Raw genomic sequence first — 26,050 nt, forward strand, 5'->3', positions numbered from 1 at the left:
CATGTGGTATATGCGAACTACAAACTGGTTTCCCTACTTTGTAACTGGAACGCTGATAACTCGGCTGTGACATCATTCCGAGTTCCGAGTTCCGACTTCCGAGATAAATGGAACGCAGCATTAGGCTTAAAGCCGCCCAGCTGAGCGTAAAAGGGGCGTTTCGCAGCTTGACAACATCTCTCCTGGCGGCACCAGGTGTGTTCAAAACTGGAGCAGGCAATCCCGGGTCACACGGCAGAGGGCTGGATCTCAGCTGCGTAAACAGCAGCCTGCCCACAGGTATGACATGAGGGCATTCTCTCAGACGCGCAGCAGCGTTTCGGCGTCGGAGCGTCCACAATCTTCCGCCGAGTGAGCAGAAAAAACATCTTTTTCTCTTATTTTCTTCGATTTTCTGGCGGATTGGATCGTAGCCTATAGAGACGGATCAAAAAACGCTGACATGATTCCAGACGAGCGGGCTGAGAGCGTAAAACCTTGATTGTGTCATTTTTTTTTTTAACCATCTCGACGCTCAGAGCGTCCTGTTTTACGCACGGGAGAAAGCGCTCGCCTCGGAAACTGCGCGCACGGAGGAAAACGGAGCCTTGGCTGAGGCTCGACACACCTATAGGAGGCAATAATATCACTGTCCTGGATGTCAAGAAGATGAGAGCCCCTACAGGTCGACAGAATAACTCTCGGGGGGTTATTAGGCCGCGTCACCTTGCTTGTATCTAACGAAACTACACAAACTGAGCCGACTTGCATTAGTTAGACTCGTCTTTTGAGGCAAAAAAAAAAAAAAAAAAGAAAGGGAGTGACCATGTCCAGAACACTGAAAAAGAAGAAACACTGGTCCAGCAAAGTGGTGGAGTGCGTGGTGTCGTGGGGGAACCTGGGGGACTTCGGCTCGGTGGTGGAGGTGCTGGGGGGCGCGGAGCTGGGCCAGTTCCCGCACCTGGGCCAGATGAAGCTGGACGTGCTGCTGTGCCACGTCGGGAAGCTGCCCTACTACGGAGACGTGCTGCTGGAGGTGAACGGGACGCCCGTCAGTGGACTTACCAACCGGGACACCCTGGCCGTCGTCCGACACTTTCGGGAGCCGATTCGCCTGAAGACCGTCAAGCCAGGTGCGTCCCCGTCTCGCCTCTCTGCGTGGCTTCAGCCATGTCGCTGTGCGTGGGAAAAATACGCTTTTTAAGCTGAACATGACGAACCAGGGGCTCAGGAGAGAGCTCAGGTACATGTAGTACTCGAGTTGAGGGGGGATGAGGGGGGATGAGGGGGGATGGCATCCCCCCTGAAATAAAAACCCTCAAAATCATCACCCCTGTAAAACTGCCATCCCCCTTTTCCATCCCTTATGTCATTTCATCAATGAATGTAGTTTTACTGCTATTTCAACATTTAGAGTCATCGCCAGAAAAATAACTTATTTGACAATTTTCACCTGCAAATCTTCACTTGAAATAAGTAGGAACATTTTTTTACAAGCAAAAAAGTCTTGTTCCAGTGGCAGATTTTTCTACTTATTTTAAGTGAAAATCTACTTGAAACAGGTGAAAATTGTTGTTTTTTCCAGTGATGAGTCTTGTTTTAAGTGTAATGAGATTTTTTTTTTACTAAAATGAGACATTTTAACTAGAAATAAGACAAATATTCTTGTTAAGATTTTGAGTTTTTGCAGTGATCCATTTTACTTATCCTGTGAAGGACAGAGTCATATTGATAAGTTCAGAAAACTGTTTTTTATTGTTCTGTTTGATGTAAGCCCAGTGGATATTTAAAGCTTACAGAAGGCTGCATTTAACTGCTGCTATGTCATTTCTGCAGTATTTCTGCAGGTGTGTTGGTCAGTGCTATTATTTGTAATATATTATATTATTTGTAATCAGCACCAATTATCTGTCCGCATATGATAAAATCCACCATCCCCCCCTGATTTTTTTTTTTACAACTCTAGTACTGGGTACATGTCATTGTTGCCAGCAGCAGAAAAACCCAATCAATCACCTACCAATCCATATCCAACACCTTACAATACATTCCTCTAAAACATGGACATGATCCCCACATGGGCTAAAATGAAGTAATTTTGCAAAACAGAACATATAAATTGAATAAGGTGAGTTTAATCAGAATTGGAATCAGCTTTATTGGCCAAGTTGGAACATGCCAGGCAGGGAATTTGACTCTGGTTGTTTCGCTCATTGTTTAAATAGTAGCAAACAGTAAATAGACAAATGTGGCTCTTATTAACATGTATACAATTAAGAAAAGTGAAAGGTGCAGCAGTATGAGGTAGACATGGTTACAGCATATGATTGTGGTTATTATTATTATCATCATTATTATTATTTTTGCACAGTGATTGATTACTCTGAGACTCTATGAGTGATGAGAGTTCATCAGAGCAACAGCTTGGGGGGAAGAACCTGCGACCACCTGCCACTACATCCCTGTGTACTTCCTGTAGTATTTCCCAGTCTTCTTCTGTAAACCTTCCTGTCCCATAAAATCTAATTGACTAATTCCCTCAGCACTTTCACTGGGAGATCGAAGAGTGATAATGGTAATAATGGCATGTAGCCCGGCTGGAGTCTTCGGAGCTAAGTGCACTTACTTTCATGGAGGTATGGGTCAATCGAATCCCTCCATTATTCAGACTCCTGCCCTTTCGTCCACAGATGCGGAGGAGGTTAGTCTTGTTGCACCCATTTGTCCCATCAACGTTCTTGGACTCCTTATTGAGTCTGAATATGACTGCTGGGCGAAGTTGCATTGGTTTTTATGTGAGACGGACAACTTTTCCTTGACTGCATACAGGAGCTTGAATGTCTAGACGACAACAACTGAGGGTAATTTAGCAGCAGCAGCAGCCTGATCCCACCTCATGCCAGAATCCCTCAAAGATGAGTACAGGTGCACATGTGTCTCCCAGCAGCTCTGCCGCACTTCGTTTATTGCTTGGCATGTATTTCATAAGCAAACAAGAGATGTGAAGAAAATGTTGGCTTCAATTTATGAGTCCAGTCCCCTTTAGTGTGCATGCACATGAAAGTGTGTGTGTTTATGTCTTTGATGGCTCTGCACCCCCCAGAGCTTCTAACACCATGCTCTCTGTCCTACTAACCAAGGATGATTAATAAAGGGCATAGAGGGATGAGAGCGAGGTAGAGAGAGAGACCCAAAGAAACGGAGGGAGAGAAAGCCGGAGAAGGAGAAGGAGATGGAGACAGAATCAGTCCTGCTCTTGGCTAAAGCCTGGACTCCCACGCAAGGCTGTTATTGCAATTTAAAGCTCACACGGAAGTAATAGGTGGCAAAGATGCAAAAAAATACCTCATTGCATCTTTCTTATTCCACTGTCGTCCTCCACGTGTCACCAGCCTGCCCGTACTCTCACCCACTCACGTGCTCCTCCAGGATCACTTCCACAGCAGGGACCTCGCGCAGCCCGCTGGCGTCGGCTCATGGAAGCAGTTGTTGGATGCTCTGATTACATATTGCGCACGTGCGCACATTTGCATGACGCGTATACATTTCTGTGTGCTAGCTTCATGTTTAATTCACACCTCTTGCATAATTGAGTTAGCGAGTGGATTTTCTCCACTCTGTTGGAGGCACGGGGCCTTGAGGATCAGCTGTTACCGGGAAGCCCACGGAGCCGCCGCGACATGACGGCGCCGGCAGCGAGGGACAGATGAGAGAGAAGCAAACACTCCGCTGTGCTCCTCACAACATCTCCTTGTGCTCTTTCTGTCTCTGCTGGCGGTGGGGATGGAGCTGGGAGCGAAGGACGGGAGGTGCGCAGAGATGCAGAGACCGAGATGGGGGTTTGAAGTGAGGATGGAGAGAGAAAGAGAGAGAGGTTGAAAGATGTGCATCTTTGGGCTGTTATCGTCCTTATCGATTGATTGAAAAGCAGTGCAAGCTCAAAGAGTTGGATGGAGCGTTTTCTTGTTTTCTATAGCTTCCTGGAGCGTTTCATCTATTCCCTAGGGGTTGTTAAGAGGCTTCCCTCACATACGTGCACGCGCACATACAGTACTCACCCTTACATACGTTCATGCACGAGTGCCTGCACGAGAACTTAGTGATTTACAGTACCATGCAGGCCCATTTTCCTGATGCCTTTGAACATGCATCCATTAAAACCTCGCTCTCTCTCTCTCTCAGTACGTGAATCCATTTCTGCCAGCACCCCCAGCCAAACATCAGAAGAGATGCATGATGAATGACATCCCCAAAATCCTGTCTCTGGTGCACGTGTATTTCTGCTCCGTGTAGGTCTGCAGCTGCAGTCTCTCCCTTCAAAACATACGTACAACCAGCAGCCATTTATGTGCAGCTTGAATGTATGACGACTCTGACAGCAGATGAATAATTTCACGTTGCGGTACGCAGAGGAGCTGGTGCAACAAACCTCCTTTTGTCTTCCAGCAGACTAATATTAGCTGTGTGTATGTACGAAACACACGTAAACAAGCCATCTTGTTAAACTGATGCTTCTCCTTCGTCTCTCAGACAGACAGTTGACATTTGTTAGATGATATTAAACAGGAATAAAGCCCAAGATAAGTCAAACAAAATTGTAAAAGTGATGCACAGAGGCACCTCAGTGGTGTTTAAACATTGTTATGATAGCTGTTTTGCATCTTATATTGCTTTTGGTAAAAATTTTGATGTTTATAATTGGAAAATTTGAGTCTTTTTTTCATTACCTGCTCTTGTAAGGTATTGCATTTCCATAGCTAATTTTGTTCTTAATTGTCCCTCAATTGTGAAGACTAATTATATAACTGAGTATATCTAACTTTGTTACTGCTAACAGCTTGTACGCTACCGCTGATCACAGTTTGATTTACGTGCTTCTCTTTGGCAGAGCGTTACCTGTTGATCACGCCAATAAAGAAGCGTGGAGAGTGACAGGCCTCCCTACGCCCCTCCATGTGGGTTAATCACATTAATGCACCTAGCATATCACAAAGTGCCTGTCAATGAAGTCTTGCTCACAGGCAATGCTTTGTCGCCGCAAAGAGATTTGTAGTCGGCTTCCCAAAGAAGGGAGAGATTGAGAGTAAAGGCTGGAATACGGGGGCTTCGTGCCTCAGATGTTTCTGACACTGAGCTGAGTGAAAGAGCCGACGCATCTCAAACACTGTTCCCCTAATATGGAAGTAAAAAAAAAAAGAGGCTGAATGATCACAGTATACAACATGCAGCATGTCCGAAAGGCTGAAAACACAGCCACCTGGGGGTTTTACAGAATCACAAAGTCCTCAATGTGGGAGAGTCGTTTCTATCGCGCCAGGCAATGCTCCAAGTCTAGATATGTGGAAGTAGGAAAAGCACGATATTTAGTTGTAATCTTCACTGTTCAACCCAGAAACCCAGATGAAACAGTATTCCCAAAGAGAAGAGAGGTTCTGTTGTGTGGAAGTGTCTTGGATTTATTAAGATGTGTGAAAACGTCCTCCAATCCGGTTGCTGTTACCCCTCTTCCACCAAACCGCTTCCAGGGCTGGTTCTGGGCGAGTGCTGGTTCACAACTCGTTCAACTTGCGAACCAGCTGAGAAGCGATTTAGCTTTTTCAGTTACGTCGCTGCATTGTTTGCATTGACACGAAAGTTGAAGAAACAACAACGTATTTGCCCTAATACGGACATGGTCTGCGTAGCACCCTCCGTGGACATAGCGCTAAAAGACAGGTGGTCTCCTCCTCAGACCACTGCTGCTGTTAATCCATATTAATTCATCGCTTATTTGAAAATGTCACAGTCTTGCTATTGCTGTTGGTCTTTATTCCGCCCCCCTCCGCTTACGTAAGCGGTTCTTTCCTCTAGCCTAGCAAGGACTTGGTGCTACCTTGGAACTAGGGCTGGGCGATATGAACCAAAAGTCATATCTCGATATTTTCTAACTGAATGGCGATACTCGAGATATATATATCGATATTTTTTCTGTGACATAATTGGGGTTTCCCCCATAGCATTATAGCATAGCATCTCTGTTAGCTTCATTTTTTTCTGAGGTAAACCCTTAAAAAAACAGTCAGTTTTATCACAATGCCTCGTGCCAAATGTCACACAGGTACTTTTATTAACAGAGGTCTGCACAATATCAAAATGTATAAAACAAATTAAATGCAAATAAACTGCCTGCATATATAGAATAAAAATGCTTCTTGAATAAAATAAAACAAATATCCCTTTCCTGCATAACAATTAAATTAAAATACACTGTGCAATTAATACATTGTAGACAGTAACAGGCAGACTTTTCCACTGAGGTTGACAGTTGTGCAAATAACAAAACATTTGTGCAAATCTCAAAACATTCAAGTCAATTTGTCACAAAATAAGCTATATCAAAATCATAAAAAAAAGAAGCTATATCGATATAAACAATATTGTCTCGTACCATATCGCGTTTGAAAATATATCGATATATATTAAAATCTCGATATATCGCCCAGCCCTACTTGGAACCAGTTTTTCTGGCCAGGAGCCAGTTCTTTGTCAGTGGGAACAGAAAAACCCGGTTCCAAACTGGCCAGGAACCAGCTCTGGAACCGGTTTGGTGGAAAAGGGGTATGTATCAAGAGGTAATGCCCCAAACCGTCACCAACATTTAAAGGAGCACTGGAGGCTGCTACAAATCATTTAACAAGTCAAAACAAGTGATTATGTTTCTGTTAAGTGAGTTAAATCTATGAGTAATATGTGCACATAACATCACAGTAACTTGAATATGAGATAATGAACTCTCTTTCCGTTACAGTAACTGATTTGAGCGGGACGACTGCCACGCGCGTGTCTTACCGCACTCATAATGATATCAGTGTGATGATGCTCCAGTTAATGCTAGACATTGATTTGAAGCTTGATAACGGCGAATTGAATTGAAACAGCAATAATGCTTAAAAACATTATAGGTATATGCTTTTTTAGACTGTTCAGTGTTTTGTTTTTTGTTCCTGTTTTCAGTTCATTTAACTTTGAAAATATGAAAAAGCACCCATAAGAAACCTTTCATTTAGGTTATCTGTCACAGAGAATCTCTCATCGTGCAGCTTTTATTGTCGTAATAGATATGATTATGTGGTAAGCAGAAGGTAGATTTTCTTCTCAGAGCTGCACTTCTACACAGTGACAAGACAACCGTGACAGCAATCAAGCCAGATGTGATGTTCACTCCGAAACATTAGTTAACTAAAGCGGGCTTGATTGATTTGCTGCATAAGAACACATTACTTTTAGGAGGTTTGACTGATAAAACAACCCCAATACCAGTCCTCTGTCTAACAACAGGGATGGATTTAATGATAATATGAACTATTATAATTATCTGTATCCAGGATGAAATACACTTGTCAGCAAGTGTGCAGAGAAGGAACATTCAGATATTTTCTGATATAAAAATATAAAACTTTCATGCCTATTCATCACAGATATTTCAGTTTGGGCTCCAGTGGAAGATCTTCTGACACTGAAGTCACAGCTGGAGTGTCGAGTGAGACTAAAACATTATGAACAAAAGCAGCTGTTATGTGTTTATAATGCAGAATAACGTCAATTTTTCAAAATCCACCAAAAGGAAGGAAAAAAACAACAACATTTGGGATGTGGCAGGTTATTTTGCTGAAGAGGTACTCAAGCTCATTTAATGGAGGCGTAGGGATATGCAAGACCAAAAAAAAAAAAAGCAGCTTTGGAAAAATCAGCATTAAGCTCAGCCCTGGAAGGTACTGATGATGTGAAAGTGGTAATACTTAACCCCTACTGATATCTGAGATGAGAATCACAGCAGTAAACACTGCCGTCCTGTTCTGTTAATACCACCGGGTTGCTGGCACGACGCGGTGTTCATCAGCGAGTGCCGAAATGAAACTTTAAAGCGGTTTTCACACCGTCTGATCGTGACAATCAGCAGCATGTTCTCGACCTTCACCTTGCATTAATAATGTCTTCCTGATCTTCATCGCTCTCCTTCACTTCCTTTCCATCTTTATTTTAAGCCAAGAGGTTCGTCAGTACATTAAGGTTCCTCTTTAGTCCTCTGTTGAAAAGGTGGATATGTTTGATACCTCGTACTTGGTAATATAACTGCAAAATGTGAGGCTTCTAAGCTGCAATAATAAAATTAGGTCTGCATGGTAAATTGAAATACTTAATTAAAAACAATATTAAGGTATTGATACTTGCAAATAAACTTTAGCCTCAACCAAGTATACCTTTTTGATCATGTATACTACCATCCAATGAGTCAGAAGAACTGCATGGATATTTTCAGCTTGTTTTCATTATTTTAGCTTAACAACATAGGTTTTTAATGTCAGTTTGTTTTTCTCTATATTAGGGCTGTCAAAGCCAAACAGAATTTGCATTAACACAACTATTGTTTTTTTTTTTTTTTTTCAATGCCAGATTAACGCACACTGGGGCTGGCTGCAAAATGGAGTCAAGCTCCACTGACTCCACTGATGTTAAAATGTCCAATTTTACAGCAGGAATAAACATATTTACATCCTAGATTAAAACAAAAAACAACCAAAAAATGTTTATGCCTCAGTTGTTTGATTCCACATCCTCTGAAGGGTGTGATTGTTTTTGTACCATGCCAGCAGAATTTACTGTAATGCTTTAAATATATTTCTAATAAGATTGATTGGCAGTCGGCTTAGCCAATGGCTCTCAAATATAGCTTCTTCACCCATAAATGTCAAAGTACTGCGAACTCAGCAGTTCACACGAATCCAGTGTCGGCTAAGTGCAACTGTGACTTTTGATTTTGCCAGCAGGTCAACATGTGAAACGGGATATTGGACTGTAAACATCTGCAGGAGGCTCTGCAGCCATCGGCTGAAGCTGAAGCTGAGCTAGTAGCCAAAACTAACTTTGACTGACATGCGGTGGGCACGTTCCCGAGCAACATGGCTGAGCACGAGGAAAAAGCGGGTCACGTGACTTATGCTTCGCCCATTGTTATTTACAGTCCATGAGCTGTAATGGATGTGTAATAATGGCCTGCTAGTTCTTTCAACCGAGCCATGTCAAAGGAGCTGCAGAGCAGCCGGTGGACATTTACTTCAGAATATCTCACTTCTTATGTTGTGTCGGAGTGGAAATCAAAAACCATCGCTGCATTTAGCTGATGCCAGGTCAGGTGGTTATAAGAGATGATGGCTAGCTATTGGCTCAGTCGACTGTCAATCAAAATGCTAGGCCTCGTACTACAAATACATGTATTTGTTTATATTAATTCACCTGATGTGGTTCAAAATAACTAAAGGGTCTTTTTTTAACCAGGCTGTAAATATGTTGATTTAAAAATGGGATGTTTAAATGGACATTATTTGGTGTTAGAAGTACTCAGATCAGCATCAGTTATGGCTTGTTGGACCAAAGTTTGTCCTCTCCAGACTATCAGGACATGTTTTTGACATAATACAATCACAACCATTTGTTTAAGCAGGGATAATTGTCTGCTCGTATTATTGCAATTTCGAAATGATCTTTTTAAGGTAAAACCGAATATTTTCCCAAATAATTATTTGTGTGATTAATTGCAAGTTAACTATGAAAATCGTACGATTTAATCATGATGAAATTGATGGCGATTGACAGCAAAAAAAAAAAGCATTTAGTTTCAGTACAGCTTGTTTGTCCTTTGTGACCCTCATGAAGCATCTCCAGTATGTGCCTGAGGCAACTGTCAAGCTTCTTTTGAAGTACTGCTGTCCTACACACACACACACACACACACACACACACACACACACACACACACACACACACACACACACACACACACACGGCCATGCCTGCCACAGATTTTAATTTCCCAGTAAGGGTCACTTCTTTCTTTCATTTGCTTCTTTCTCTAACATTAAGCATTATAACTGAATTCCCAATCCTAAACTCCCTCCAGTGCATTTGAAGCACCCATACTGGTTATAGACACGCGCACATACACACACACAAGCACGCTTTTAAAAGATCAGGCGTCCACATCTTTGATTTCAAACAGGAGTTTGGTCCAAACTTTCCAAAGAGCGTCTGTTCTGCAGTGTTTGCGGTCCCCAGATTTTGAGTACCTACTTTTTAAAGACTCATTTAAAAACAAAGGATGCATAAAACTGTTTTTCACTTTACTTAGACATAGTAAAACATGTTGTAACCATAGCACTTTTTTTTTTTTTCTCCCCACCATTAAGATCAATCATTTGTGTCTCTGGGGCGGCTGCAGCAGGTTCTGTCTGGGAATGTGAGATGATGTGTGTCCACAAGTAAAATCATTGCATTTTTGACTGCTTTTCACGTGATTTGGCATGTTAGGAAAGTCACACTTGGATCTAGTTTATTAAAGGCTTGCGTTAATTAAATGTGTTTTTCATACCCAGAAATGTAAGTGTTTACATTAATTAAAATAGCCGGGCTGCAAGACCGCCGCTCCCTTTTCAGCAGATTAAAACACACAGTAAGTTTAAAGTCCTGATGTCAAAGGCATTGTGATCATGTCCTCAGGAGAAAGGACTGAAGTTGCTGATGAAAATGTTTCATAATGGCTTCATTAGAAAAGGCAACGCGGAGAACAGAGTTGGGCCCAGAGAGAGAGAGAGAGAGAGACGGGCAGCCAGAGACGTCCTATAGCATCCTCGTCGAGGGCCCACTCTCTCATGCTTTTCACTGGATTTGTGGGGGCGAGGAGAGAATGGAATTGGCATGGGAAGGTGGGAGGAATGCAAGTTCAAAACGCACAAGCGTAAAGTCGCTCCTACCCATACTGCAAGTCCTCAATCGTTTTTTTTATTGTATTTTTTTTTTTTTTTTTTTTTTCCAGAGGTGGATAGCCCCTTTGATTTGCATGTCTGTGTGTATTTGATGGAAACAGAGTGGTAGACTTGAGTGGTAAAGCGCAGCACGACTCCCGGTCCCCAGCCATCTTTCATTATTCTCACTTAAATCAAATTGGCACTGCTCTCGTCACACGCTCTACCAGCACCTGCAACCGCCTCAACCTAAGTACCATGCTTGATGAGATGCCTCAGAGTTGCAACTGTGTGTTTTGGGGCTGAATAACGAGGAGTGTTTGGTGATGATTGGCATTGTGGATGTTGACTGATCGGCATCAGGAGAAATTTGGAGGAGAGGCTTCAGCGGTGGGACGTGGAGGCGGCTGGAAAACTCGGATTTCTTTCTCCAGCACCTTTTCATGTGTAATTATTTTGGCTGTGAAACTACCTAACAGCTTTTTATGATGAGAAATAACATGTTTAAAAAAAAAAAAAATGACACATTTCTGGTAAAACCAAATAAATAATAAATATTTATGTTCACTGCGGGAAACAGAACTCCTTCGGGACATTTATCTTATTGCTTATATATAAAATAAAGACAAAATATTTCAGATGCAATAGTATGCAGAAAAAAATAGCATTGCAGCTGCTCTACCATACATTTTTCATGTACTTTTCGCCTTACAAAAAGCCTGCAGGAGCATGAAATAGTAGATACTGGCCATATTGCGTGTGCTTAATGAGGAATAAATGTGTTTGGGAGGGAGAGGGACAGGAGATAGTGATGAGATGGAGAATAAGGACAAGCAAACAACATAATCTCTGCAATGTGGATCTGCGCAACATAAAAAAAGCCCATTACATGGAGTTACATCCTCAGCATTAGAGATTTGTCTTTCTAATTGTATTGTCTACAGTAGCTTACAGTGGCAGTGGTCATAAAGCTATAAAGCATACAAATATCATTTGGGTGTTTTTAAACTGTGTTCATTTTCCTCAGGGTTATAATAATATTTATCTTTTCAGCGGGGGGTTCTGGTGGGTTTCTCTTCCTTTGTGCCTTCAGTCCCTGCTCCAATTAAAGGCTCTCTTGTCACTTTAGATGTGTGTTACTGTGCAAACTGCAATGTAATGATTCATTCTAATCCAGTCCTTCAGTAAGTATGTAAGCATGTATTTATTAGGGAGTTTTGCAATTGCTTGTTATGTTTTATGTTTTAGGTTGTGTGGTCTGACAGTGAAAAATTAGAAGTTGGGGTTGGGGTTTCAGTGTTGACTGTACAGTAATAGCCACTAATTTTGCTCTGACCTGCATGCTATTAGCTATCATTACTCACTGTTTCCACTTTGTGGACAAAGAAAAAAAGCTTTTCTCTTTCCTGTTTGCCTGCATGTGTACATGCCATAGAAATCCATCATTTATTACTCTTTTTCCAGATTCATGATGGCCGTACTCATGTCGTTATGTTCAGTATGTCAGGCAGCCCCAGTGCCTGGAAGGTATCACAAGAAAACGGTGTTAAAACAATAGTGTTTTATCTCCTGGAACACACAGAAACCTGTAACTCGACAAAATAGAATCATGCCATGAAGCTCAAAAATCCCCAAAAGATCCTTTCATGGGATTTAGTAACAAGAGCTGGATGTGAGTGTGGCCTGTCTTTTGGCCGAGCGTCGCCTCTGTCAGTGTCAGCAAATTGGAGGGGATGGATACCCCGTAGGAGACGACCGGAGGCACAGCAGCCACACAGCGGCCGACTGTCCCAGCACTTGAAGGACGTTATTTGTATTCCACTACGGCTCCGACGTGCAATAATCCGTGCTCCTCCCTCTCAACTGCATTCAGTGATTGCACTCTTGCAATTTCTCACCTTCCAATTATCCAGATGTGCATTATCCTCCAACTGTTGTTTATTGTTGCGAGAAGGGAGCTTAAATCACTTCTAGACAGCTAATGGGCCTTGACAACTGAATTAGTCTGCTCTTTGAAAAGGTGATTAGCAAGAGGCTTTGGATTCTCGTAGGAATGCTGATGGGTGGACATAGCCAGCGGTGACGGGGCTTCGGAGCGCTCCTCCTGTGGCTCGTGAAGGGCGGCTTCCCATTAATATGGTTCTTCATGAGGCACCCACATCGTGGTTGGGTGAGTTGGAAGGGGTGCATGCACAGGGAATCGTGTAATTTAGTCACTCGGTCTAAATAATTGAGCTGATATGCAGTCCGTGCAGCGGGTCAAGCGTCTTCCCTCATGAACTTAGCAAATTGCTTTGCTTCCAGATTTCATACCATATCCTTTTCTTGTCCCTGTGTCTTGGCGGCGCGAGCGGCCGGCCCAGCTGTGCGGCTCGTCCCCGCACCCAGCTCTTTTATTATTCCTTGGCCGTGTGATTCACAGTGTGCTTGTGGCGGCAGGGGGAACGGCTGGCTTTGTAGAATCTTAATAACGGTGAGCTAGCGCCAAGCTTTCCATTCGCCGCTCGCTGCAGGCGTGTGACTGAATGCCAATGAGACGTTAGGGTTAAAGCAGAATGCATCGGGCCACACCGTGGCAGGCGGGATCCGAGTGGCTGTAGAGCCCTTTACCAGATGAGGAGCGGGCAGATGCTGCACTGCGCTTGATGCTCTGTGCAGCAGTGTTAACTCAGAGCACCTAATCTTCAGTATATGCACTCTCTTCTGCTTCTCAGTCAAGAGCGGGATAATCTAGATGCATTTTCTTTCACTTGGTTATTATAAAATACTGCCCCATAGAGTGGGGGTACTGCAATAGACCTGCTGGATGGTCATTCACAGTGACAAATGATATCAATGTGCTCTTCTTATGCTAGAAGGTTAAGTGCTTTTTTATTTTTCCACATTTTTAATGCATAAACACATCTGATATGTCTTTTTCTGTTAAAAATGAAAGATTTCCGTGTTATTTAAGCCTGCCTCACTGATAACATGGCTTAAAACCGCAGTGTTTTGATCACACATGATGTTCTCATATTTGATCATCACCACAAATTATTTATTATTGCCTCAGTATGATGGTTGAAAAAGATAAATCACTGAAAATGAAATTAATCTGCAATGATAACACTTTTTTAGACCGCCCCCACCCTTTTTTTTTTTTTTTTTTTTTTTTAATATCAAATGTCCGGCATTCCTGATTAGTTTCCTGCTTGCACGCTGAAGGTTCATCACAGCCACGAGAAATCGCACAAACAGCTCTGCAGCAACTGGGCGAGCTGCGACGCTGTGGCAAATAGATGTGCAGCTGATACGCGCGAGGCCTCAAGACAGAAGGCTAAATGTCGGAAAAATGAATATTGCGAAGGTTGTGGTGGTCTCTCATCACGGCAGCTCAGAGTCTCCGAGTGCAGAATTGAACTCTCTTTATCCCACCAGCAGACGAACCGTGCGACAAGTGCATCTACATGAAGCCTACGCTGCATACAAAGCGGGAGATTCCTGTGTCGTGGTCATGGGAGTTTAGTCCATGTGCTCAGTTTGCCTGTTTCAAGTTTTACTGTTGGTTAACAGGTGCTCTTTTGCTTTCGGATTGGATTTCTGATTTATTCTGAAAGTGTTTTCCCCTGGCGTGTTACTTCCTTTGTTGTTCTTTTGTCTTTAACCTCCACTTGGGTCTCAACAGCTCCTATGTGGCTCAGTACATTTGTCTCTTTATTGTCTTCCTTCATTTGTGCGATGCCCTCTAGGTTAAGCCAGATAATGCAATGCAACTTTCCTCCCTTTTCTTAAAAAAAAACTCATTTAATCTTTTTTTTTTTTTTTTAGCATTCAGGATAATTTAGGACCAGCGACTGCCAATTGAAAAAAGGTTCCTGGTCGATTTTGTCAGGCTAACTGATCGACCTACAGAGTTAATGCTCTGTGAATGGACGACAGCAGTTCTTTGGCTCACTTGTACATGCACGCGCAGCGCACTGGCACATTAATCTTTCTCTTTCGCAGCATGCACATGGTCTTCCACATGACGCAGATGTTGTTAACAGGCGGGCGGGATGATAGAAGAATGCAGAAAAGCCCAGTTACCCGGCCGCTGCCTAATCTGATTACATTCATGCAGTCATCCTGACTGATGAAGGGCAGGCATCAAGGCATCACGGACGGGACAGATGGGCGAGCCCCGGCTGTTAACGGCTGTGGTTAACTCTGTTGTGTAATGTACAGTTTACGTGTTCAGGAAGAAGGAAGCATGAGCAGTAATATTTGAACTGTAGTTACTACCATTAAGCCACATGTGGAACTCTATCCCTAGCAAACTTTCAGCCATTGTTCACAGCTTACACTGTAGGGTTCAAGAGTGATCCGTACTGTGTTTTCTAGTGTGAGATTATCGGATATTGTCTGTTATTATTTAAGAAAAGCCGCATGTTCCCATCAGGTCATACTCTGAGACAGCCAGTTTCATTGTTGAATAATTAACCAAACAAAATCAAGGCATAGGCGCGTTTGTTCTGATTAGCACCCACTTCATTATGTCTTTCAGCCTCTGTAGCCACCTCCTGATAAGACCGTGACTTTCCAGCAGCTTGTAAGAGCAGCGAGAGCAGAGACTGGTGGCGGAGGAGGTCGTTCACATTTGCATGGCAACAACTTTCATAAAATGCATGACATGAAGAAGTATTACCGTTGGTTTATATTCTTTTTTTAGTTGCATACTTACAGAAAATAGACGTGAAGAGAAACTGTTGATTTAAACACCAGCAACATTGCACCTTCTTGATGAAACTCCTTCACGAGCACTGCTGTCATCAGGGTATAATCATCATATAAGTCCAGAAAGCTTCCCAAATAAAGGCTCAGAAATGACTACACTTCCTGGCCTCCAAAGTTTCTACGTGCCTACATTAATTGTCTTTTTTAAGACTGTAACATGCCTGCGTTTTTGCATCATTGGACATGTGGAGAAATGTGCCTTTTTTCACAGGTTTCCTTTTGAGATCTAGCTGCTGAAATGCTTTGCAACTGTACAATGCATGCGCAATTTCATAAGCAATCTTCCCCTGTGCCAACAGTATAATCATGACGAGTGTATTTGAATTTGAAGGCAGGAGCACAAGTCTCCTGTCATGTTGTTGGCTGCTTGAAACGACAGTTTCTCTTCCCAGTGGGTGCATTCCCAGGAGGAATAAAAACAGAATTGAATCACTATATTCCACATCAAATTGAAAATATTTTCTGCTCATATGAATGTGCCTAACAGGAGCTGTCACTGCTATCCTGCTAACTTCTGGACTGCATCATTATTGTTTGCTAATTTTCCACCGTTTGCCACTGCTGGCTTTCTTCTTTGCCTTTGCCTTTTATTTTTTTGTTGCTTTTGTTATTCAACACGCGCGCCACGATGCTTTCATGCTGGTAATTCAGTGTGATTGAGTATTGTGAACGTTGAGGACTGAACTGAGTTGCTGTTTTGTTTTCAGGATAATTAAACTTCTCCAGAAGCGGGTTGCCAAAGAACTGTAGACATTTATTTATTTTTTATCACATACTTTGATGAAACACATTTTCTGCTTCTTTGATTGTAGTTTGTTGTGTTCAGGTCAATTCAGAGTTAAGCTTTAATTCATTTATGATGTAAAAAGTCTTCTGTAACATGATGGCATGTTTTCTTTGCAGACATTTAGTTAATTTGAGTGACTTAAGAGAGAAAAACATTCCTCTATGAAGCTACTGGGCAGAATATACAGCATATTGTGATGATGACTCACAGGCCGCTTATTTCCTGTCACTGTGGCTGTAATACAAAGATGCGGGCAATATAAAATACAGAGCAGGGTTATTGACAGAAACATTTGATGGAGTTGCATTAAAAAGAATCTTCATTGGAGGACATTGGTTAACATTCCTATAGTTGTTTGGGAATGATGAATTCATGCTCTATTAACTTTTTTTTTTTTTAAAGTCACTTGTTCAGCTCAGTTTGGCTTGTTTAAGGTCGATCTAATAATACTTATTTATTTCAACAGGGTTCCCTGTCAGTCTTCTAAATTGTAAAAGGTTATTGCAGAAAGTTAGAGCTGCAGACAGGAAGGAACTCCTGTACAAATCTGTTTGCAGACAGAACTGCGTGGTCCACCACAGACGTAAAGAAGATATGCCACGTCTTGTTGCAAACAAGTTATTACCTCAACTTCCTCTAGAGTACAGATTCAGCTCAGGCCCTTCTCGTAGACGGCATCAGTGTTGCATCTCCAATCTCGTCTGTTTTTCAGGTGAACTCCAAGGCATCTGTTCTCCTTCTGCATCTCCACCTCTTCATGTTGCATGAAAGAAGTGTTTGGCTCATTCATGGTCCTCCTGAAGTCTGAGCCATCACCTCCTCTCTCCTGTTTATGTTCAAGAGTCTCAGCCTCCCGTCCAATGCTAAGCTGAAATATCTGATGATCTCTGAGGAAGACAACTCTGAGTTGTACTGCTAGTTGGAAGTGTACCCATACTACCGATAGTTTGACTACCTGGCCAGAAGCACAACCCTGCAGTCTTGAACTGTGGTCGGCCTCTCAGGTGGTGAATAACCAGTACTCGAGTTGTAAAAAAAAATCAGGGGGGATGGTGGATTTTATCATATGGGGACAGATAATTTGTGCTGATTACAAATAATATAATATATTACAAATAATAGCAGTGACCAAAACACCTGCAGAAATACTGCAGGAATGACATAGCAGCAGTTAAATGCAGCCTTCTGTAAGCTTTAAATATCCACTGGGCTTACATCAAATACATCAAAACACAACAATAAAAAACAGTTTTCTGAACTTATCAATATGACTCTGTCCTTCACAGGATAATTAAAATGGATCACTGCAAAAACTCAAAACCTTAACAAGAATATTTGTCTTATTTCTAGTTAAAATGTCTAATTTTAGTTAAAAAAAATCTCATTACACTTAAAACAAGACTCATCAATGGAAAAAACAACAATTTTCACCTGTTTCAAGTAGATTTTCACTTAAAATAAGTAGAAAAATCTGCCAGTGGAACAAGATTTTTTTGCTTGTAATAAGAAGATAAATCTTGTCCCACTGGCAGATTTTCCTACTTATTTCAAGTGAAAATTTACTTGAAACAGGTGAAAATTGTCAAATAAGTTATTTTTCTGGTGTTATTTTTCTGGTGATGACTCTAAATGTTGAAATAGCAGTAAAACCACATTCATTGATGAAATGACATAAGGGATGGAAAGGGGGGATGGCAGTTTTACAGGGGGGATGATTTGGACAGTTTTTATTTCAGGGGGGATGCCATCCCCCCTCATCCCCCCTCAACTCCAGTACTGTGAATAACCCAGGGGATGGCGGAGGAATCCACCAGTCTCTTCTGGATTTTCTCACATACTAGTGCAGCTTGAAATGTGTTGAAAATTAGAGACTTCAAAGACGAGGGATCTTCATACTGCTACCTGCTTTACGCAGGTGAGACTGGACTCACATATACAGTAGATGACTGCATCTTTAACACCAACCACACGAATTACGACCAGTGAGCTCCTCAAATGTGCTGGTTTGCTTCATCGGGCTCGTCGCAGTCTGTCCAGCACAGTTATAGTGTTTGGTTAGGGGTAACTGGGGTGTAGTTGTCGAGAGCAGATGGATGAGATCTTTTAGGTCCAGGAACTACGGAGAATAATAGAACCGTCTCCTTTCAGGTTCAGGCTCAATATAAAAAGGGGCGGTAGGATCTCAGATATCTGGTCCAGACAGGCCTTCGGGGCTGTTATCATCTGGATCTGCGGCCATGCTCCAGTTGTGTCTCTGCAGCTGCCTCTTCAACATAATAAAGCTTTAAAAAGTGAGCCACGATGAGTCCTGGGACTCTGCATCCGTAACAAATTCAGTCTTGATCATTTGAAGGAAGCACCCCCCAGAGTGGCCTTTTATAAATAACAATACAGCGATGACTAAGCTTGCACAATGTCCAGGGAAGTCGAGGAGCCTTAACATGCCATGATGAGTCAAGTATTTGTAATTTGTGAAACATTGCAAGGCTCCAAGATAAACAATGTCTGACATCGCAAGGACCTGAGCTAATGCAAACTAATCATATCATTCAGTAAAACACTATTTCTTTTCAATAAAGTGGATTTAGAATAAGCTGTAATATGTATTTGCTCTAAGATTTAGAATAAAAGAAAAGATCTTTTCTGGGATAAAACCCCATACTACCTTTTTTATGGGCTGGATTAGAGAACTGCTTTTAAATTAAATATATAAAATGCAGTTGTGCATATCCCTTTATTTGCAGGACAGCAGGCTTCCCCAGGCTCTGCGCTAAAATGCCTATGTGCTCAAACAAGGAGGTGTCAAACACGGTTTCTAATCCTTTTATGGGTGGAAAAGTGGCCAATTTGGTTTGAAGATCAAATGTTCTCCTCTGTCAACTCTTCCCCGGTTGTTAAAGGGGTTTCTTTGCTTTTCTGCACTTTGTTCAAAATTTCCAAAACCTTTGGTTAAAAATGTCATATTATTCACATATTGAATGCCTTCAGTAATGCACATGTTTGTTCCAGTGATATATTTGTTTTCGGCCTATAAAAAAAATTAACATGTTTTGAAGAAACAAGACCTGAGCAGTGGACTTTTCATTGATGACCAAACTCAACAATTCATGTGATTGTGGCAAAATGCAGTTTTTTTTTCATCACAGTGCCACCTTGTGGTCACATTCTGAAACGTCTTTGGCACTTTCATAAAAATGGCAACTGCAGTCAAAATTGTGATTAAGGTGTGGTCTCTACTTCCGGTCTTCCTGCTTTGACGTGGATTTTGATTGGCTGTGACTAAGACATGCTTTTGCAAATCAGATGGGATACATATCCGAAAACAATCCACTGGGCTGGGTAATGGATCAGATGATGGTGGACGCAGAGAACAGACGGATGAGTACATCAAAGAGCTTCCATGTAGAATGTATGTTTTGTGACATTTAAAACATCACACCCTTATTCAGACTGAAGGTCATCTTTGCCAGTTTTTGTGAAAAGGAGTCGGTGTCTCTATAAGCGCGTGATTTACTTAAGCCAAACTATTGAGACTTCAGGTCACAGTATCAAATATTCAAAATTCTGTATTTGGAGAGCAAAACTTTGCGTGCCCAAAGTATGTGCTAAATCCTAAATTGTTCCTCTCTAAAGTCGGGCTTTTACGCCTCGGGCCAGGTGATGCAGTGTGGCATCATGGTCTCTGCTCTGATTCATTACAGACTGAGCCAGTTTGTGTTTTGACATGACTAAACCTGACCCGGAGTCTCAGTCTGTCTGGATGGCTGTTTTTTATACCTGGTTGAGCAGCCTTGCCACTGGCATTCACACGCACATGAAAGTATCTTTCTTTTTTTTTTTTTTTTTTTAAACTCCCCCAACAGACAGACTCATTGCACATACAAAAAGCGGCAGATGTGAAATTTGTTGGTCATGATGAAGAAGTTTGTGGTCCAATTGCCAGTAAGGTTTATTTCAAACGTGCATGATGAAGGATCAGCTACACGTTTTGAAACTTTAATTAAGACTGACATTATTTATATTCATTTAATCATGCCATGTGTGTGATTGTGACATTTGAACAGTTTATAAAATAGTGAAAGACTTTCTCTGATAGATTCATGTGGAGGCAAGTACAGTTTGTCCTTCCAAAAGTTGACAAATGTAACATTTAGGCTCCATATGGTGTTAACCTTTGTCTGGTGTTAGCTTTCTGTTACCATCTCTGATGTTAACGGGTCGGTTTTGACCCGTGTTTTAAATTATCTCTAAAATACACTAAAAGCAATTATCCATCATCCAATTTGTTTCTCATCTCTTGGTTACATTGTTAGGCTTCCTTATCCATGAAAATATTGGTTTTAATATTTTTGGTATTGGACTCTGGGCCTTTTTTTGTCAGTATAGCCCTTAATTTCAATTTTAAAAACTGGTAAAATGAGCCTCAAGAGAATCATATGAATAAATAAAAGGTTGTTGTGTTACCTGGCTATTACGGAGAGGTATTAGAACACATATCTTAAATAAATTTGTTTAATTTATTTTTTCATTTTAATATTATTAACTATAGTAACATCTATGGTGCTATGGGTAAATTTCGACCCATTTACTTCAAAGAAATGGAAAAAAAGTAAAAGGTAACAATTTCAACCAGAGCATTTTATAATTTAGTGGAAAAAAAATGTTGGATATTATTTTGTTGAAATAAAGGTTCCTGACAAAGTCAAAAAGCCTTGATGCAATAAACACATTTTTGTGGTAGTTTTATGAATTTAAAACCTAAGAACGGGTCGGCGGCGACCCTAACAACAGACGAAGGTTAAATAATTGTTTATAGGCAACATTTCCTTCTCTGGCTACATGAGCATCAGTAATGCATGTTTAAGAATAAACCTCATTTTTAAGGAGAATCGCATGAGAAAGCATCTGACATGCAACACATGTTGCATAATGGCTGATGAGGGTTGCAAAAGGGCAGAAAATTACCAGAAAATGTTTGGAAACTTTCCAGAGACGTTGCATGGGAGAACCGGTTCTGGATTATGATATTAGAAAAATGGGAAAGACAACTAGAATACAATGCAACACCCAGGTGAATAAGGACAATAGCTGAATTATTATTGGGTGCAGTAATTTGCAATTGATGCTGGACAAAGGAATTAAGCTAAAAGAATGGATGAGCCGTCCTCAATCAGCAGGTACATCAAACTGTTACCTTTTTGTTTTTTCTTATAATAAAAGTTTTTTGAATTATAATTATCCTCTCTACTTTATATTTTGACTCTGATTTACTGAATGTCCAGCTGCTGAATAAACACATTTTGTAATTAGTTAAACATCAGTTCAGCAGATGTTTATCCATGTTTATCCTAGTAATGTCACTCAACACTACTTAACTGGAAATAATCTTTTGGCTCAAATTTTGTGGATTCAATAGTCCTGGTAATTCATCTGAATTTGCATTTAATCTCGTTATGCTCAAAGTTATTTTTTCCCCAGCTACATTAAAGTTTCCTGTTATAAGCATTACTTCTCAAGGACGGTTTTGAACTTTGAAAAGCTCATCACAAATGACAAGATTTCTTCCTCAGGAAGAGGAAGTTGTTTGTACAACCAATTTTATGGTCCAATTTTAAAGTGCACTATTTTATTGTAGCTTTCCCCCAACAAAAGTAAACACATTTTCTTCTCGGTAGATTTAAGAAAAAAAAACAAAGAAAAAAACTAACCTAAATATATTTAACCGATGTGAAATCCCTCTTCCTGAACAACATGTCATATATATGTTTCTATGCATTCTTCCTTCATTGGGATTTTTTTTTTTTAAATTGCAACAGTACAAGTACAAAAAAAGAACAATACAACTCAGACGAAAACGGCTTGTTTTGCAAAGCGTTCTTTCACAACCTCTCAGGCTCGCAGCCGCACGCCAACGCAATTTTGCTTCACCGCAAGGTAGAAGCACAAATTGATCAGTTTAAATAGACTTGATTACTGTTGCACAGCAGGGACATAACAAAGCAACACAGACAAATATATCCCCTTATCCGTCCGTCCGTCCCTCCGTCCGTCCGTCTGGCTGGCTGTTCAGCCACCCAGCCGGGCATCGGATATGTTGACATGGATGCTCGCTGCTCACTGACAGGGTGGAGGGAGCTCAGGGCTGCAGGACAGGAGGATGACAAGAGGGCCGATGTGGAGGGCAGTGCTCATGTGCTTTCGACAGACTGGAAACGCTGCGGTGGCATGCATGGAATCCTTTTGGCTGCACCTTTTTTTTTCGGTAACAAAAACATTTTGATAAAAACCAGTTGAACCAGTAGCACCTTCGGACAGGCTAGGTTGCTGTTGGTTACCTTTTCACTTGTCTGCATCGCTGGGAAGGGGAGGGGAGGGGGGGTGGGTGAATGTGAGCTGCTTCAGTTGCTGTGCTGACCTTTTAAAAGTCAAGAAAAGGCTTTTAATTAATTTCATGGTCGAACTGATTTGTTTTTTGTGCAGCTAAGAAACTAGAAATAACATTTGCAGATAAAATATAGCTCATCTTTAATGATGTATTATTTCCCAAAACAGTGAGACCTCTCTTCGTTTGGAGGTTTTTGGACATTTCAAGCATATTTTTTTTTTCGACTTGAACATGGATGAATAATCATATTACCTTTCATCTCCCCCTCCAGGACTTGAACTCCAACCTGACACTTCAGATAACTTGTAACATTAAGGACAGAGTTGGCCTTGGGTTGTTTGTCAATTATAATCTTCGTTCATGTGAAGGCACCCGGTGTGCTTTTTTATTTTTGTTTTTATTGTATGTGGCAGCTGAGAAAGGAAAAACAACTCCTGTCTCTGCTTTTACCCTTCTCGCTGCAATATTAAACCAGTTATGTGGGGTTAAAAGAGAGGAAAAAACTAAACTGGAGGCAGAGTAGAAACACCACAAAAAAAAAAAAATCCCCAAATAAACTTGAATGTGGGAAACCCTAAACAGGTGTTAATGTCATGGCTTATGGGTTTATGGAATATTTGGTGTCGAAACTTTGTAATTCTTCAGAAAAAGTGTGGATTATTGAGCAGCACTTGTGTTTACAGTGAGAGAGGGTGTGTTTTATTGGCCGATTGTCCCTGTAGCTGAAACCTCCATGAACCATGACAAGGCTCTGCCTGCACCTGTCCACCGGGTGGACTGAATCATCTTGTTGTGTAAAACCCGTATCTGGACCCGCCCTGCCACACCAAAAATGTTCCCCTGATTCACATTTAATGGGAGCTTCTTAAAATAAAAAAAAACAACCTTCCAACTTATCTTTCTTTTAAATGTCACGGAGCTACAAGCCAGTTAATTAAATGAAACCAACATCAATTCAAAATGTATGGAGACCTTCACACCGGTGCTTTCATAGCAGCCTCCAGAGATTTCAATCACACCTATCTCACTATACAGTATATTTTAGTTTAGTTTATTTCAGTCATATATACCTTTCAAGGCAACAAGGAAGAGACACATTTTACAATTTGACTGAAAAAGGCTCAGGCAGAAGCAGAGCTTATTAATGCCCGCCTACTATACAACTAGCTGCACAATACATGGTGTCAAGTGTGAAGAAAAAAAAAAAAACTGAACTGAATATACTGAACATACACTTGCACATACATGGATGCATATACATACACATATCTCTTTTCCCCTTTTTTCAATTACAGCCATAACTCCCAAATATAAATGCACATAATGATTTTTAGAACATAACAAAGGAAGTACATTGCTTAAGCTTGAGATCAACACTATGCCACAGCTGGACCCCTTTTAAAAATAAATCTTCTTTTATCGCTTTTGGTAACAAAAAGTGTGTGCGTGTGTGATTCTACAGTCAAATCATGTTAATAGAGTTCACTTCCACATTATGATGCTGTAAAGCAGTTGCAGCCTTGCTAGACTTGGTTTCCTTTTCCAGCAGCTGCCTACTGAGCATCATCTTACACTTTCACTTATAGCAAAGTTTCACACCTATAGGAGCCTGTTACTTAATTTTCTTGAAGTCAATCTGAAACACAAACACCACCTGGCCCCACATTGTTTCACAGCACTTTTTTTATATCCTGTTTTACAAGAGACGGTGAAAAAAAGGCATATACATAAGGCTTTGAATTCAACATTTTAAGGTGCTAAAACCTTGGAAAGGTTTCACATACGCCAGAAAATAAACAACTGAAAATCCTCCATGTGAAGGGAGATCTTTTCTTCAACTGAATTTAATATTTTTTGAGTATATGAATGTTATACCTTATTGACTGAAAACTACATCCCAAGTACTTTGACTATGCAGAGGTTGTCCAAAGCTGGTTATATTTTCTCACCAAACAAAACAAAGTTGACACCACGATCGCTTATCCTCTCTCGCAGAAGTGGCCCTGTTTCTCAGAAATGTGTGAAATCGGGAACAAATCCTGGATACCATCTGATGTAGACGCAGTAAAGATTACACCTGTGCTACGAAAAGCAACATGTTTTGCCTGCATTTGTGAGAACAGTAGCATCATTACCAACACATTTGTCAGATCAGCCTGCCGGGTTGACGAGCCACACCCCAGGTGGTTGTCATGGCACCACATCCTCTGTGGAAGGAGATTAGGAATGGTTTAGTCTTGTAATGATACGTCGAGCTGCCTCAACATTACCTTTATTCTTATCCTTAATTAAAAGTTTCTAAGTTCCTAATCCTAAACATTTTTCTTTTATATTTATACTTATCCAAAGTGTAACTGAATGTTTAAAAAAAAAAGGAAAACAGAAGAACAATATTAACAAACGGAAACAAATTTCAGCAATGGAAAAAAATGAGGTTCTGCATATTTCACATACTTTTCTGAGATGTGTTTTTGAGATATTTTCATGTTTTTTTTTTTGCTTGATCTTGATGACAAAAAGACAAAAGATGACTCTTAAGACGTGCCTCCACCTTAGCTCTCTGAAGTGAAGTAGAAGATGCATAATAAATGCTACAATATGCCACCTTTGATAACCCGTATAGGACCCCGTCTCTATGGTAACGGCAATGAAGCATGCTCGGGACTCACAAGTTAGACATCACACTTGCAGGTTTTTACTCGGCCGTCCGTGCCTGTTCCTGAGCTGGGTAGCCCAAGGTGGAGACGTTTGACCCTTGACTCCCCTTCTGCCGCTGTTCTAATGCATCAGCTTGTGAGCTGGAGGTCCTCCCTTTGATCCAGCCGTTTATTTCTGAGCATTTCTATTATTGGGCTCTCCTGCATTTGTTTGTCAGCGGAAGCTCTGTGATATGAGGTGGCAGGCAGCAGAGGCATCGAAGCATTTCCGCTCCAAGTGCCATATCTCCCCATTTCCCCTCTTCTCTGTTTTTTCTCCATTTTCTTCTCCTCTCCGTTATCATCTTTTTTTAAATTGCCTCTGTTTTTCTCTTTTGCCCATCTGGCCCTTTTTTGCAGAGGGCATGCAGATGCAAACATTGCATGTATTGCACTGTAACACGCACGGTTGCTTTTCCATCACTTCAGAGGACGTTGCATTTCCTTTCATTCATTCTGGCTTGACCCCGCCCATGAGCGCTGCCACCAACCCTAAACATCCCCAACCATTAACTCTATATATTAATGTGTTTTAACCTGGGAAGACAGCTATTTTAACCCCAGAGGGACACACACACACACACACACACACACACACACACACACACACACACACACACACATGCACACACGGATACGTTTTATTACAATATGTGTCTGTTGAACCACTCGC

General features: G+C 41.2%; 1 protein-coding gene across 6 annotated transcripts in view; it reads left to right on the forward strand.

Moving 5' to 3' along the window:
* The first annotated feature begins 228 nt into the window (after positions 1 to 228).
* LOC133448412 (membrane-associated guanylate kinase, WW and PDZ domain-containing protein 3) overlaps positions 229 to 26,050 on the forward strand; it is a 187,339-nt gene continuing 161,517 nt past the window's right edge. For all 6 annotated transcript variants that reach the window (XM_061726908.1, XM_061726907.1, XM_061726910.1 and 3 more), the window contains exon 1: positions 229 to 1,112. In XM_061726908.1, the coding sequence (XP_061582892.1) occupies positions 806 to 1,112 (307 nt within the window). In that variant the 5' untranslated portion in view covers positions 229 to 805. The remainder of the gene's footprint in view (positions 1,113 to 26,050) is intronic.

This window comes from Cololabis saira, chromosome 8 (genome assembly GCF_033807715.1).
Source record: "Cololabis saira isolate AMF1-May2022 chromosome 8, fColSai1.1, whole genome shotgun sequence".
NCBI lineage: Eukaryota > Metazoa > Chordata > Actinopteri > Beloniformes > Belonidae > Cololabis > Cololabis saira.